General features: G+C 41.4%; 1 protein-coding gene across 2 annotated transcripts in view; it reads right to left on the bottom strand.

Annotated features, from left to right (window-relative positions):
* Positions 1–253: 253 nt before the first annotated feature.
* The window catches only part of PDE7B (phosphodiesterase 7B), a 280,322-nt gene continuing 263,558 nt past the window's right edge, over positions 254–17,017 (bottom strand). For both annotated transcript variants that reach the window (XM_036317578.1, XM_036317579.1), the window contains 5 exons: positions 16,735–16,826; positions 13,924–14,068; positions 11,858–11,954; positions 8,366–8,446; positions 254–3,913 (listed from right to left, as the gene is read on the bottom strand). In XM_036317578.1, coding sequence (XP_036173471.1) covers positions 3,690–3,913; positions 8,366–8,446; positions 11,858–11,954; positions 13,924–14,068; positions 16,735–16,826 — 639 coding nt within the window. In that variant the 3' untranslated portion in view covers positions 254–3,689. The remainder of the gene's footprint in view (positions 3,914–8,365; positions 8,447–11,857; positions 11,955–13,923; positions 14,069–16,734; positions 16,827–17,017) is intronic.

The following is a 17,017-nucleotide window of genomic DNA, read 5'->3' as shown; positions in this document are numbered from 1 at the left end:
AGAAAAATATCAGGATTCAGGGGAAAGGTAGAGCTGAATGGTGGCCCTGTTTCCCTAACTTGGGATGAACTGGCTGGTGATGCCTTTAAGGACATGGCTATTTCTGCAACCCCCTGTGGAAGAAGTCTCATGGCCCACATCTGCATCTGTGCTCTTTTTCTTGGATGTTTCCTCTACTTAGCACGGGGTCCTTTTTGTTGAATCCAATTGGATAGTTGGTAACATGTTACTTGGTGAGAATCAGGATATTAGCATGTTGTTATATTTTTAAGAAATTATCTTTATTTTGATTGTTTATCTAGACATGCCAATGGATATTTAGGCCACATTTTGAGCAAAAACTCACAAGGTGTTTATTTTTTTCCCTCCCCAAAACTTACTTGTGTACACAAAACAACACAATTTTAAGGATTAGCTTAAAAGAACAAAGCGTAAGAAATACAGTGAGATACAAGCTCATAACCAATTTTCAAATCAATGAGCATATCTGATTCTACATGAGAAAAGGTTACAAAACAGGTCTGCATTTTGTAGGAAGCACTATATAAGGACAGTGTTGCAGGATGCGCTCTGAGTCCCCTTGCGGGAAGCCGTAAGCACTAGAAACTGGGATCTTGACTCAGCCTCGCAGGGGCTATGGGTGAGTCAGGGTTTCATGAACAAGGTTCTAACTATTCACAGAGGCTGTTACAAGGAAAAGCAGGCTTTGCCTACCAGGCCTGGCAGTGTTATATATTCTCTTTCTCTCTTTTAATTTGATTTCAACTTTACCTTGCTTACTAAAAATAGCCCTTTGACCCTTTCTTCTCAAGCAGTGAAAGAATTAAAGTCAAGTCAGCTGTCGGTGGCCCATGGACCAGAAGAAGAATGTGAAGACAAGGTCCATGGATGATCTGCAGCTGTGTCTTGACTAGTAACTGGACTCCTTCCACTGAAATATTGCAAGAGAGCTACTGGTAGGCAAGAAAGAAATGTTTTCACATTCTCTTGTTTTGCCTAAAAATAAAGAACTCAAGAAATCTCCAGATGACTGAACGGAGGCCACAAATGCCACATGTCTCATTTTACTTCTGATTTTTATTGCACCAGTAGCTGCTTCATAGGCTCAACCCCTGGATATTTGGTAGTTTTCTCTGTGACTTTTTCTTTAAGACCTAATTGTAGCATAAATACTTTGGCCCTATAAAGTTGGAACTAGTAAAAACGCCCCCAATATTATTTATTTAAGTTACAATATAAATATAATTTAAACAAAGTCCATTTCCTAAAGTCAAGGTAGAGCTAAAATAGCCTTTTCTTTCTAATCTCTACTGTATTGTCCCCAGTAACTGGTGTCCTTGCTTTGATCTCATGGACATTAAAAATAGACGACTCAAAAGCCCTTTCTGCATCATCAAACCAACATAAGTGAGGTTTGGAAGCAGGAATACATTCAACATCTTCCCCCTTGGGGCCCTACCAAGCTGAGAGCTTCCGAGTATTACAGCACTAAAGAATCCTCTGTCAGTTCATAGTTATTACAGAAAAAAAAATAAAGTTAGTGTTAAGTTTCCACAACTTCCCTTCTTACCCCTACCAACTATTTCAACTTATCAAATCCATCCATTTCATGAGTTTTCCACACTTTCTTTACTACCATTTGACAATCTCTCCATATTTAATAAAACTATAACCAACGTTCCCAAATCTTCCTAAACCTTAACTCCAAAGCCTTAGTCTCTCTGCAGGAACTTCTTACAGTCCCGTCAAGTTTCCAACATTTCATCTGTGTGTTAGGAGAAATGAAAGCCGCACGTAGGAAATGAGAGTTAACTGGCGTTCTATTGTGAGACAGCTGGATAGCAGCAGACACTATGATAAAGTCACCTCCACCACCACCCCGTTTAAAGTAAAGAGAAAGGGCAGTGCCGGTTTTCACCTAACATTAGTGATGCTGGGGCTGCTAAACAGAAGGTTCAATGCACAAAGGTTAGCCGACTAGAGAAGACTGTCACAAGCTGATTTACAGCCAAGTGTTTGCAGAAGAAAAATGGCCACAGAATTCCCAGCTGATTCTGCTAGTGACAGCCATGATTCAGCATAATGCCTGCCAGAAAGGTAAATTCTGTGAGAAAATGGAAATATGTTCTCTACTTAAATAACGTCACCCATCTTCAGCTAAACAGGTGGGTAGCTATTCACATGAAATTACAGAAAAAGAAAAATCCAGTTACGATGAACACCAAAGAAATGCACGCCAACCATTAACCAAAGGTGCTTTGGTACTACAGTCATGGACGGGAGGGTGGGAGGGGGGCAGGGAATTCCCTGACGCTTAGGTGACAGGGCCATAGAGACTCCTGAGACCTGCCATGTCTCCTGCAAGGCTGACCCACTGCCATGTTCCATGACAAGAGTCACATAAACACAAGCTCATCAATGGGCTTGGGGGACAGAATGTGCAACATCGCTGCATTGAAAAGTGACTTCAGGCTTGCCGAAGGGTCTTGTTAATCTGAGGAAATGATGCTTGGTGCCACAGATCAAACGCTGTGGTCTCAAGTGGAATGCACGTGAAGTTTCCAGAATCTTTCCTCAAAGACTTTATTGGGTTTGATTTGTGACCTTAGCTGGGATGCAGAAAGATGGGTATGGGAAGGCAGTTCAGAAGGACATCTGTGAGGACTGAAGTTGGGCAGCTTTCAGAAGATGAAAGATGTTTAAAGTTAAGGCCTTTATCTGCAAACAATAGTATATTAATAAACTCTATACCATATTTACAAATGCATTCTCTTGTATTAAAACTAACAGGATTCTGTTCACAGTGCCATTGTTTATACAGGTAGCAATCCCATAATACTCATGTATTTTGGCATGGGAATCAGTAGCGCTTGGTATTTACAGAAAATATACATGTGGTGAATATAAACATGTCATTGAAACTGAGTTATTGATAAAAGATAGATTGGCTAATGGTGCAAAGGAATGAACTGTACAGCACCTTCCCCTCGGATTGGATAGGAAACGTGGATTCTTAAATCGAGAAGATGCCAAATCTCTGACCCAAAGTGGCATAAAGTCAGTAACAAAACGATGAACCCCCTGTTCAAGTTTGGGTCTTAGTCCAAAGTTTTAGATCCATTGTCTAGTGCATAAAATATAAAAGTTAAAAAGATTTATTATTATTTGATAATAATAATAATTATTATTAAAATAGAAGGTTCTTTCTCTCATGCTCTCATCTGTGCTCTTGCACTTAAGACCAATATCCTTGGAGTTCCAAATATGCTGGTGTTTTTGTCATGCAGATCAGCAGTCAGATGGCAAATGCTAAAATGCTCTGGACTTAGGAACTGCTGCCTGTCACAGTGTGACCCAGGGCCGTGGGGACATGGCAGTAGCACCTCTTTCTTTCTCCCAGTCTTCTCCGTGAGGGGCAGGCCTGCCCCTGGGCTTGGCTCCCATGTTACTGAATGGAGTTGCTCATTTCGGCAGCTGATGCTGAGGTGATGAATGGCTTCTGTACACTTGGAAGAAGGAGGGGAGGCAGGTGAGTGGGAGCAAGGTGGCATTCCAAAGAGCCCCAGGATGAAACCCAGAGAGTGGCTGGGTTAATGGCGAAGAACCCCTAGAACTCCCCTCTCAGGAGGTCTCTGCTCAAGGTGGTTCTCATTCTCTGTGTGCCGAGCAGGGGGCAGGCCTGGCTGGCACTAGGGGGCTATGCCTTCAGTCACAGTCTGCTCCTCATTCTCAGTCCCGTGGTCTGTGTGGTCTGGGCTGCCACCACCACTGCTTCTGTGTTGCTTGGGCAGCAGGCTCTTCCACTGGGCTTTGTTGTGTGCAAGATGGCTTAGCATGTTCTCAGACAGGGCACTGTTTCCGGTGAAACGGGCCCATTCCTGGAAGAGTGGCTCCACGATGTAGGTCATGAACCCTGAAACAGGCAAGGCCAAACGCATCACCACAAGGGCAGTCAAACATACTCCTCCCTCCCTCACAGACACGACCGGGCCCACTATGTATTCAGCCCGGGGATATGGAGGCAAAGTAAATGTGGCTCCTACCCGCAGCCAAGGAGCATGAGCTATGTCTTCTTAGGCGTGGCATTAACCTCTCTGTGCCTCAGTTTCCTCATTTGTAAAAAGGAGTTAAGAAGGGTACCAACCCCACAGGGTTGTTATGACAAAGAAATGGCTTAACACATGTAAAATGCTTAGAAAACTCCTGGCACATAGTAAACACTCAGTAAATATTGGTTATTATTCCTCACAGAGGGAGAAAGACATAAACAAACAAGTGGAAGGAAGTCTGTGCTAGAACTAAGGAGGATGGGTGGGGAGGCAGGAAAGGGAAAATGAAATCAGCAAGGGGCATATCACTGATTTAGGCCATCTGAAGAATTCATACATTAGCCTGTAGAGTCTTTTTTAAGGATTATCCTTTCATAGTTTTGTCTTACTTTCAATTATGTTAAACAACTAACAGTAGGTAAATAAAAGTTCATCTTCAATACAGATTTTTACATACATAAAAGTCTTGGTTTAATTAGATAAGACTGTTTGATATTAGACTTCTATTTTTGCATGCCTGTTCTCTTAATTATTTTAGACTTGTTGCTTTCTAGTCATATTTCACTCTTAATGTGTGTTTCATATGAAACATGATTTATGAAAGTAAAGATAACTTTCAGTCTAAGCAGGAATTATTAGAATGATCACAAACATATACATATTTAGGTTTTATTGTTATTTCCTTGAAATATAGGTGTGGGGAGAAAAGGCAAGTGTTTTTCAGCAAAATAATCTTCCACCAACTCATCCTGTATGTGTATAAGCATGTGAATTATGAGGCTTGATTTGATTATCTTTTCATTGGACAAAGAGTAGATCCTTGGCCTTTGAGGGTGCTATACAGATGGGAAGAGGATGTAGCAATGCAGAATGTTACTGTACATTTCTGCATTATCTCATCTTAGGTGAAATATAATTTAAATATTATGAGATCATCTTAGATAACCCAAACTGAGGAGGAAAGTTAAGCCAGTGACTTTATGTCTGTATTTTTTTAAAAATATATATTTCTTTATTGATTTCAGAGAGGAAGGGAGAAGGAGAGAGATAGAAACATCAATGATAAGAGAGAATCATTGATTGGCTGCCTCCTGCACACCCCCCACTGGGGATCAAGCCCGCAACCCAGGCATGTGCCCTTGGCCGGAATCGAACCTGGGACCCTTCAGTCTGCCGGCTGACGCTCTATCCACTGAGCCAAGCCAGCTACCGCTATGTCTGTATTTTAATAAGGTTATATAGGCAGTGAGCAAGAAAGGATTTCATTCTTGAATTTTCTTGCTTCCTACTCCTGAATTTTCTTCACCTCCTTCACAATCTCCATATCTAGTTTCTAATATCTTTCATCTTAACAAAGATTAGATATCTAAAAATATAGTTTGCAAAACGATAATGTTTTAGATGTAAATATTTATCAAGTTTACCTTAAATATAAAAAGATTACGAACCCAACATTTTAAAATCCAATACTTAAAAATCAACTCATTTTCTTCCTGAAAGTACTCCAGAATTACACCTCTGTGTTTCCACTTGTCCTGTATAAAGACCTCTTACAGTAGATAGGAAAGCCATTTTAAAGTCTGAACGACAGATGGTTTTTCAGATGAGGGCAGGCTTTCATTTCAAACGCAGGACCAGACCTGGGAACCTCCCTCTGCTACGCAAATGGACTTTGCCAGGACATTGTCCTCTTGAAGGGGTGGGAAGGGGGAAAGGAGAGATGGCGGCCTTAGAGTAAACAAAGATTGAAGGAAAGCCTCTTCTCCTCATCTTTCTACACATGTCACCAGAGATTCTTTCAATCCAATATCTTCTTTTCAAAAGGTAGAGTTTGATGGAAAGAGGAGAGCAGGGGTGGGGTGGGTGGGGCGGGGAGATAGGAAGTCCCAGTTCCACTTGGGTGAATATGAATGACTTAAACAGAAAATCAGATCTAAACCTGGGATGACACTCAGGAAATTCCCATGTGGATTGCGACTGGGAAAAGAGAGCGGACATTTTCAGTCCCAGGGGAACCAAGACAGAGGAAATTGCTGCATTACTTAGGACCCACTGGGAAAACCTTTGTCTGGGACGCTGAGGCCTGCAGCCCCCATTGGACTCTATATATTTGTTTGGATTTTTCCAGTTCAGTCTGATCTAGCTCTACACACCACACCTCCCAAGCCTGAACCTACACAGCTGGGAGATGTGAAACAGAGACAAAGATATATGACTAAGGATTGTTTTATAATCACCTTCTTTTTCTCTTTATTATTGGTGTGCTGGTGTAGCATCCAGGGGATTTTCCTAGTCACTTAGTCCCCATCCCATTTTAAAAACAGGTATCTATGGTAACCACATTTTCCTGAGCTGAAAATCAGGACGTATGATCTGACAAAATAAATGTGTTCTCATGACAACAGGATAGAATCTCTGAAATCAGCTTCATCGTGAAAATCCAGGTTGTGTGCTTAACAATGTGAATGTTTTTCTTTGGTGGTGCCAAGTGTCTTTAACAGGTGCCTGGCAAGTTTTTCTATCCAGAGCTTAACAAAGTGGGTCAGTGGATTAGGAGTTTGGTCAGGGTGTATTCCTTTTGAATCACATTTGCGGAACCTCGACTGGAGGGAGCTGGATCCAGGGAGGCCAAGGTTGCATTTCTGTTAACACTGTTCCTCCTCCCCTATCCCAGCAATTCCTGGCTTCACCTGCCCCAGATTCTTCCTGGGTTCAATTTTTAATAAAACCCCCTTTCCCTTTTTTGGGGAGGAATCACTTTAATGGTAAAAACAACGGAACAATATTAAGGAAAAAAAGGACAACCAATAATCTCATTATTCCAACATATTTATCTTAATGTTTGTAGATTCCATTCAATTCTTTGTAACTAGGTTAATTTTGTTCCTATTTCCTTAGGATTACTTCATCATATTTTATGGGACTGAGGATTTGATTTGAACTTCAGCGATCATAAGTGTATCGTTTAAGAAATATTTTTATTGTTGACAGTATTACAGATGTCCCCTAATTTCCCCCCTTTACCCTCCTCTGCCAAGCCCCTATCCACCCCCCCCCCCCGCCCCCCAGGCTCTCACCGCACTATTGTCTGTGTCTATGGGATATACATATAAGTATGTACGTTCTTTGGTTTATCTTTTCTCAGCTGTAAGCACATCATATTAACTTGCTCTGGTTTTCTCAATTTTAAGCTTATCTTTTTCCAGTGCCCCTTTCCCTCCCAGTGTCAGGGCATTAAGCTTTGAGGCTTTGAGGTCTGCAACTTTGCGAATGCACTAAGCTGTCTGAGGCCTGTGGAAACTGGTGAAAAACATGAACTGGTACATGTCAGGGCCATTGCTTATAAGTAAAACTAGAGGCTCGATGCACGAAATTCATGCAAGGGGTTTGGCCCTCACAGACGAGGTGGCTGCCTTGGCCCTCGCAGCAGCCCTGGCTTTGTCCAGAAGGGTGCCGGTCTAATTAGCATATAATGCTTTTATTATATTATAGACATTAAAGTTCTGAGTGGTTTTAATTGGAGGGAACTGTAAGGAAAAGAAAAACATGCTTTATAATATGTAGATGGAATAAATTGGTAGAGTGTTTAAGGAGTGATGGAAATTCTTACTGGGTCAAAAATATTTCCCCCTAAGGTGCCTAAAATTTCCAGTTTGCTTTGCTTAACAATCTTATATATAACTTTTTAAAAGTAATAATTATTTTAGATTCATTAACAGTTCAGTGCAATGGACACTTGAGAGTGTGGGCTTAAGAGAGTGAGACTGAAGGTAAGTTTTGAAGGAGAGCAGAGAAGCACAGAAACCCTGGCCACAAGGCATAGCATGGCTGGCAGGGCCGGGATGGATCTGGGCCTGGGCTCTGGAAGTTGAATGCTGGGGACGAGTCACAGTTATCCAAATTGGGATGGTCCTAAAGGCCGATTCTGCTGACTTCCCACCCGTTAAGTCCTTAAGAGAAGGTGAACTAATCCGCTCCTCAGCAGCAAATAGTTGATTCTTATTACTTCTACTCTATTTGGTTTTGATTTAATTCTGAAATATGAAGTTAATAAAGGTTAGTTAATGAAGTTAATAAAGGTAAGTTAAGGGTTTATAATAAAGCCTTTACCCAAGTTTTCATTACTTCTCAATTGGTAATTACCCAGTAGATTAGTCATGATTACGGTGTTTATTTGGACTCAGTCATTCATGGGGGCATTGATTAAAGCTCTAGTTTGGGCCTTTCAAACACTGTGTGTAGATCGTCTTTTCTTTGTGATTCTTGGCAGAGGTGCTGAAAATATTCCTTTAAAATTAAAATTGAATTTGACTCACCAATTTGTATACTAGGGATCGAATCTTTCTGTTGGTTACAGAGAGGACTGATTTCCAGTTCGAATTTCTGTTCAAGGTCACCTAAGAAGAAAGAAGAAACATGTCGGTAATCTAGAACTTATGCAAATGAGTGTTGATAATTTTATCAGCCTATTTGGAAAAAGGATTCTGTGAATTACTGTTCTCTGCCTTGTTATCCTTAGGAAGCCTTTTGCTTCCATTTGCCCTGTCTTGCTCTGGTAGCTTCTGTGAAAATTTAAAATATCTGAGTGTCAATGGCCATTTATAATAGGCTTGTTGTAAATAGCTGTGCTCTGGGACAAAAATAAACTTTCGAACAAGTTCTACAAAAACAAGGACACGACTAATGGGCATTCCTAACCTGAAATGCAAGTTCTGGCTTTAAGTTACAGGCCAAGGAAACAGATTTTATGCTTCTCCCCCACCTTTCACTCTTCCTGACCCTCGTCTGGTTTCACCTGAAAAACCAGAAATGATAAGTAGGTAGGAAATGGAGGCCAGGAACCAGGAGGTCTCATCTGAAGAGCATCTCAGTGTGCAGCTACAAAATTTATCAGAAATAAGGGTCTGATATCTTTCATTCTCATTCCTTAGACTTTTACCTAATATAACTGAAGGTTTAAAAAAGTATAAAGGTCAGAATGATAGTTCTTTTTAATCCCTATGTCAGCTAGAAAACCAAAGGAGAAATGCTTCATGCAAAGCTTTATCAAAATACTTTTATTGGTTCTTCCTGAGGGTGAAAAATTGTGGGTAATTGCTGCATTGGGAAAAAAACAATCTGGTTAAGTAGTAGATAAGCTGGTCCTTAGAGATTAGCTGGGTTTACTGGTATGAACGTGCCCCTCCAAACTAGAGGAGCTAAAAATACAGCATTTATACGTGCTCACTCACAGTGTGTCAGGCACTGCCTTAAACATTTTACCTAAGTAATTAACTTAATTATTTTACCTATGTAATTAACTACTTACAATTAACTAATTTTTTAAATCCTCATAACCACCTCATTACAATCCCCATTTGTCAGATAAAGAAATTGAGATGCAGGGAAAGGAAGTATGTTGACCGAGGTCACACTGTTAGTAAAGAGGGGAGCCTGGGTTCCAACCTAGGGAGTCAGGCTCCAGAATGTCTGCACTTCACCACTGAGGCAGGACCTCAGAGATGCCACATTTCCTTCATTTTCTCTAAGGCTGTAGCTGTGCCTCCCCTGGTGTCTGTGCTTTGGCGATTCTCAAGAACGATGTGAGGCAATCATTCTGGCTTAACCTGAGGAGCTCAGGGAAGCCGGATGACAATAGCCTTCTGAGGACTGGGCGTGCCACTGTTTAATACTGAATTGAATTCCCCTAAAGCCAATTCTACTGCTTACCTTCCTGTTTCTGTTAATAGTGGTTCTTCAACCAATCTTGACACTTTGGACGAATCGTCTTTGATTTTTCCCTTTCCTTCACCCTCCACATTGAGGCATCAAATCCTGTTTATTCTTCTCTTGCTTTTCCCCCACTACTTTCACTCTGCCTAACTCTAATCTGGTTGATTGAGAAGACACCCATCTGTACTTCCAACAGGACAGAGATTCTACTTCCTTAAGGCATTAAGAGAAGGGGTAGAATCCTAACCCCCATTCTCAGAATTTAACACTGTTTTCCTAATTTCATCTTCCTTTCTCTCTGTCCTTTGCTCAACACCACGAGTTATTAAAGATACTTTGGATGGGGCTATTAGCAGTCTGTGGAAGCCCAAATCCTAAACTGAAAGCCAGATAGGATTAATCAAAATGATAAAGAATTTTTAAAATATCAATTCAATATGGAGGATGTGTAGTTTGGATGGCAAGAGTTTGCTTTCTTTTCTTAAACTGGCTGAACTTCTGCTAGACCAACATGCAATTAAATAACAAGGACCCAATATGCCCTCTCTACCTTCTCTCTCTGCCAGGAGACATGCCAGAGCAAAGGGCATGGAAGCTCACCTTTAGTGATCAGAGTAACAGATGTTCTAGGTTGTTCCTCTTATGAGGCTGCGCGTGCATATACTCTGAGAACAACAACCAGTTTTTGGCAGAGATCTTACAGATTATTTTTCTTGGTTGGTCCTATTTACTCTGCACTTAGACAACAACTTTGATATACCAACTGTGTGGACTTTACAATCTGTCCAGGTGACAGGGTCCCCGAGTTGCTCATAGTCCAAATAAAAGTGCAAGCTAAGCAAAGGAAGGGGTTAAACTGCAATAAATGCCAACAGGAGCACATGATTGAGTCAAAACCAAGACGGACAGAGCGAAATCTCTTCTCTTTTCCATTGTTGATTTCCAAGAACGAAGAACCTAGCCCTCCTCTCACTATGCTATTCCAATATTTTCTATATCCCACAGTAAAGGAAGTATCATATCAAATCTGAAACCTCTCTGCTCCAATTTCATCCTATTTTCCTTTGTTTTTCCCTCAGTGGAGATTTCATATCGTGGGCAACTAGAACTGACCTTTTGATTTGTAACCACTTACACCCAACTGCAGTGAAATGACACAGATTGTGGGAGACACGTGAGCACTTTTCCTCTGAGCGAAAGAGGCGGTGAGTAGAGCCTTTTGGCCCCACACAACCCAATCCATTCTGCTTTGTCTTCTGTCTTCAGGGCCATTACAATGTCACTGACACATCTTTAGATGGAGGCTTCTCCAAAAGGCTCACTGTTGCTACTTGACCTCCCCCAGAGCTGGTATGTGGGACACATCAGGCTTTATTTGTTCTCAGCCTCTCACACCTGATCCCGTCACTAACATCAGGGCACTGTTGCGCCTGAACAAACATCCTGAGCACTGAAACCAGGCCAGGAGAAGCAAAACTGTGTGTAAAGGCTGATATCCCACCCGACGGCAAGATCCTGCTCAAATTCAGTGCCTTATTTCCGAATGAGTTTGATCTCTTAAACATTACACCCTAACTTGGGGCCATTTGACTTTTCATGTATCTATGTGAGAGGATGAAATTAATTCTTGGTCAGCGATGTTCTATTTCATTATTAGCTTTATTTGAGAAAGTGAGGGGAAGGAACACAAAAGGAGTGAAGGCCTTCTGTCAGAGTGGAAAACATTGACCGCAGACGGCATTTAGCTTTTAGGCTGTGCTCAGCTCATTAAAATGAAGGTCAGGGTAAAAATCAAACTGTCCCTCACATTTTTATATCCACAGAGGGAAACCATTAAAAAAAATATATATTCCGTTCTCACTCACTTTTATTGCACCTCATTACTACCTGTTTCGGTAATAAGTCAATGTTATTTATTTTGAAATTATTTCCAAAAAAGGAATGGATGGTTCGCAAGAGAGTTAGAGAAAGGTTAGGATAATAAGAGTTGATGAAAGAACAAATGTCATGATAGATTAGCCACTTCCTGTTTTATTAGGACAAATGCCTGGAAGGAGGAGGGGCCGTGAAAATGCAGCTGTAGGCTTGCAACTAACCTTGCCTGTAGAACTCTTCACAGACCCTTTCACTCCACTGCTTGCTCATCTCCCAGATTCTGCAGGGGTTGCAAATGTCAGCACACTTCAAGGCAATCTGAGAAGTGACAGGGCAAGCAGAGACTGTCAGAGAGTGATCTTTCAGCAGCAAATGCACCCAAGCCCAGGGGGCTGTCCAACCCGCCAGAGTGCCTCATGGTGCCAGGCCCATGTCCACACAGGGCCTCCCTGATGTGTCTCTTCAGGAAACAACACTTCTTCACCACACACAAACCCTTCATTCAGAATTCCCACTTTATAGCAGTGAGAAGGAGAGAAGAGCCACCTTCCAAGGACACGGAGCTTTCTGGAGGAGACTTGGGGTGTGCTGGCCAAGGAAAGCCAGGGCCTGGTTCCTTCTGCTGCCCCACCTCTCACAGGGAGGGAGGCCACCGGGGCCCCAGCCAGGCTCAAGTGAGATCATTTGGACCTCACTCTCACAGTGGCCAAAATGGCCAACCACATACATCACTTAAATGATGTGTGTTTGCATTTATGTTCCCGTGTCTGTGTGTGTGAACAAGCTCAGACTGTCAGCCAGGGAGCTAGGTCATATCAAGCTAGGAGTGTTTTATTTGCAGAACTAAATCAAGGCCTCTCGGCTTGCCTCAAACTGGCCTGGATCTGGGATGTCACTTTCTCGGTGATGTTGATCCTAGGAGGATTACCTTGAGTTCCCAGAGAAGTGGATTCTGCCCCTTACCACCAGCTGCAGAGAGACCACAGCCCAGATGGGTTCCTGTGGTATGTCTTGCCCACCAGCAAGGTCTGTTTGTTTTGACCCAGTTCCCTGGGATTATAGAGCTGCTAACAGTGCTGGGGTCTGGGAGAGCCTGCGTTATATTAAATTGCAAATTTGGTTGCTTCTCTATTTCCTGGCTAATGGGGGCACCAGTACATGTTGGAGTAGGTAAGGGGCAGAAGTCCCCTCCAAATTCTGCCCTTTAGGGATTTATTTGTGTTAGCTAGCTTTCCCTTTGAAATGCAAGTGCTCAGGCCAAATCTTTCAGCTACTCACAACTTGGTTTGAGTCTCTAAAATCAGACCCTGGTTGATCTTTGTGGCACTCAGGGAAGAGAAGACTAATTTGGGAAGAGGAAGGAAGAGGATACAGGGCTGCAGGAGAGCATTTCCTGGGAAGGATGGGGCACTTTGGACAGCTAGGGGGCAGCATGGAGGTATGGAGCAGAAAAGACTGCACAGTCCAGCCTGCCACCTGCAGCTCCATCCCCCTGGTTAAAGTTGATCTATTCAGGTGAGTCCAGGGTCCATCCATTCAGTCTTTTGTGCCAAAAGGAAGACAAAAGAAAATGGAAGATGAAGAAGAAGGCGCTGGTTTGATACCAACTCAGAGTTCTACTTCTAGCGTCCACTCCTCCTCTTTTTCTTATGTTGCAAGTGGCTTCTTGCCATAGAATGACACAGAAAGGGTTGGGTTTGATATGATTTAATTAATTCAGTTGAAACAATTTAATTATTGGGGCCTAAAAATGCTAAGACTAGGTAAACACACACAGAGAGAAAATGTCTGAGCCTCAGATGAAAATATGACTTTAGGTAGTAATGACTGTAAGTAAAGCAGGGTTTGATTAAATAGATTTCAGGTAAAGGAAGGTTACTTGCTTCTTAATTTTTTATTTGTACCATCGTTAACATAATATACTTTTGTGTTATAGAAACAGCCTTTTAAAACTGCACAGATATCACAGTGGCCAATTTTACATCAAGCAACAAGATGTGGTAGGTTCTTACTGTGTGCAACTGCCCAGAGGGGTGGTTACTTTGTGGAGAAGCAGTTACCAAACAAGGAAGAGTGAGATAGTATCAACTTACTGACACGAAACCCAGATTTTGCTTGCTTGGAAACCACTTAAAAATTTCACGTGTCTCAAAGCTTTTCATAAAGTAGGTCACTGCTCTAACTTATACCATGGGAGATACTCCTTCTCAAATGTGCTAACATTATTGATCGTGTCCCTATGTGTTGTTACCCCAGCAAGAATAATGGCTTTGTTGTTGTGGTTTACCTGAAGCAGAAAGTGCCTGTCGTGTACATCCTCCAGTCTTAAGTCTTTATTTTGGAGGTGAGCTTTCAATCTGGTCAGAAATTCATTCTGCCTGTTGATGTCTGTTGCCAAGATCAAGGAGCCCAGTTGCTGTTCAATATCCTGTCTGCATCCACAAGAATGAAAGAGAAAACACACACAGAGAGAAAATCCTTTTGAGGAGGGTGATTGATTCTGTCATCAACAGGTGGCTTGCAATCTCATTCCTGCCTTTGATATTGTTTATTACACAAAGTTCCAGTCCCTCACAGAGCAAGAGTGAATTTCTCACCCACCATGGCTTCTGCCCTCAGACTAAGAACTGTAGAGAGTGATTGAAACCCCGGGTGAACAAAGTTGTGGTAGTTTTTACATTCCCACGGTTCCCATGGGTGGAAAAATTGAAAGCGAAGTAGAAATGTATGCTTTATGGAGGACAAAAAGACTCACAGAATCATAGGAGTTTGGGTTGTGCTTTTATAGAGTTGAAACAAGCTCAAATATTAAGATTTTAATGGGGAAAGAAGAGCATAATAACAGTAATAATAATGAAGACATAGTAGTGACTGATACTGTGGGATGGAAAGATTGATAAATGGAAAAAACCCCAGGTAGGCTGGAAAGAGATACTGGAACTTAGAAATGATAGTGGTTGATTAAGGCACCATTAAAAATCGACGGGCAAGCAATATATTAGTAAAAAATGGTATAGAGAAAATAAAACAAAAGTGTCAATCTGAGAGTTGTCATGCAACTCCTATAGTTTTAATATGAATTTCCTTGATTTCTAATGAGGTAGGACATATTTTCATGTGTTTATTTGCCATTGATATTTCTTCTTTTGTGAAGTTTCTATTATCCTATAGTGTTCTCTCCCTTTTGCTTACTGATTCTGAGAGTTTTTTGTTTTTTTTTAAAATATATTTTATTGATTTTTTACAGAGAGAAAGGGAGAGAGATAGAGAGTTAGAAACATCGATGAGAGAGAAACATCGATCAGCTGCCTCCTGCACATCTCCTACTGGGGATGTGCCCGCAACCCAGGTACATGCCCTTGACCGGAGTCGAACCTGGGACCTTTCAGTCCGCAGGCCGACGCTCTATCCACTGAGCCAAATCGGTTTCGGCGATTCTGAGAGTTTTAAAATAGTTTTTCAATAATAGTCATTTGGCACTTATGTGTTGCAAATATCTTCTTCCATAATATGGCTTGTCTTTCTACTTTTAAAAAATGATGTCTTTTGGTAAAATTAAGTCTTAATTTTTAGTGTAGCTTAATCTATAAGTTTTTAAATTGATGGTTAAGCTAATTCTTTTCTGAGCTTTCCTTAGTTTGTACAGTTAACCTTTACTTTTAAAAACAGAAAAATTATTTTAAAGCATGTACACGAGGATAGAAGGAATAATCATGTTATGATGATGATAAATTTCATTCTAAAGCCCTTTCACATATATTATTGCATACCAATGATTCTTTTAGCAAAAGCAAAGACATTCCACAAAGAAATAAAAAATGTGGGACTTTTATTTGGAAGCCGTAGGGATGAATAGGAGTATCTTAGGAAATGAATATGAACTGAGAAACAGAGAATTAATATGGGCATTATCGGGACAAGTCCTCTGTTTTTCCTTTCGTTTTTTTTTTTTTCCTGTCCCCATTCTCCTTCCCTCCATTCTCCTTTCTTTCTTTAGCTGACCCTGCCACTAACCTCCTATTTCATCTCCTTCTTACATGATTTCTTGTTCTAGTTCTTAGTTCTTTTTGCATTTCCTTGATCTTTGCAATGTATTGTTTTAGTAAAAGGCACAAGTTTTGATCTCATGCATGAGGATTGCCTTTTAGTTTCTGGGAGTAAAAAGTTATCAGAACTGAAATTCTTCCTGCAAATTCAACATTCCTCCGGGTGCTAGGAAACAGCATGAGATAATATCAGATGGCCAGGAATAAACCAAGGAGCCCAGAGCATAGTGCCTGTTTTATGGGGAGACATAACCTGACCTTAAGCTGTGTGCCCTTCAGAAAGAAGGGTACAGAGGCTTATTTATTTACTTCTCTCTTAGCTACCTCGGGTTCTGTGCATTTTAATTTCACAGATCAGAATTTGTGCTGGCCTAGGTAGACAGTACAGCAGCTACCTTGGGGCCATGCATTCAGTGAGGCAAGGGCCTTGGCCTTGGATTTAGTAGGACTAGGCCTAAATACTCGGGCTAACAAACAGCAGATCAGGAAACTAGTATTTCCCATTCTGTTTAAAATACCATAGACCTACGTAAATTGATGGAGAAAAAAATTGCTGGGGCCAACTCAGTTACTTAACAAAAGACATTTTAGAAAAAAATTCCTGACTTTTATTTTCGCTGAGACTGGCAATTATGAAACAAACGTCATTGAACTAGTCTTAAAGCTAGCTTAAGAACTCCTGTGTTCTTTTTTGATAAATATTTATTATTTGGGTCTACACAGGAGGACAATTTTGTTAACATAAAAGACAGGAATTTGGCAAAGCAGAGTGTTGATGCTGAAGAGTGTGAAAGGGGAGAGCTGTTTATTCTCCTTTTCCTGACGTTAGGTCAGAGACGATCCAAGGCCCTTTCAAAGCTCACAGAGAGATTCTGGTTTCTGGGTTGCCGTAACTGACATGAATCTCCTCTGATCGACAATGCAGAGTGCAGGCAGGAAGCACAGCGAGCTGGCTCCCTACCATCAACCCAGGGGGTCTCAAGTGTGCCCTAGAGAAAGCGGCTTATCTCTTATGTGTGGACATCAGTGTGTTTCATCTCTGCACTACTTACGTCATTTCCTTTGGCAAGTGAGCAAGAAGCCTGGATTCTCGAAGCATGCCAATTGTAGATCGCCAGTGGTGATTCTCCAGCACAGACATATTCTAGAGAGAAAATTAAAGCTATAAACGAGAGAGAAGCTACATACTGATCGTTCATGCTGAACACAGCTTCCCTGAGGCCAGCATTTTCCCTCTTTGATGACAAAGAGGCAGACTGAAAAAGCAACACAAAATAAAACAATCATAGGGCCTATTCTCAAGGCTACACGGAAGACAGGATAGTGGCCCTTGTT

Source organism: Myotis myotis, unplaced genomic scaffold (genome assembly GCF_014108235.1).
Source record: "Myotis myotis isolate mMyoMyo1 unplaced genomic scaffold, mMyoMyo1.p scaffold_m19_p_7, whole genome shotgun sequence".
Lineage (NCBI taxonomy): Eukaryota > Metazoa > Chordata > Mammalia > Chiroptera > Vespertilionidae > Myotis > Myotis myotis.
The sequence above is the reverse complement of the archived record's forward strand: the minus strand, read 5'-3'. Positions and strand labels throughout refer to the sequence as shown.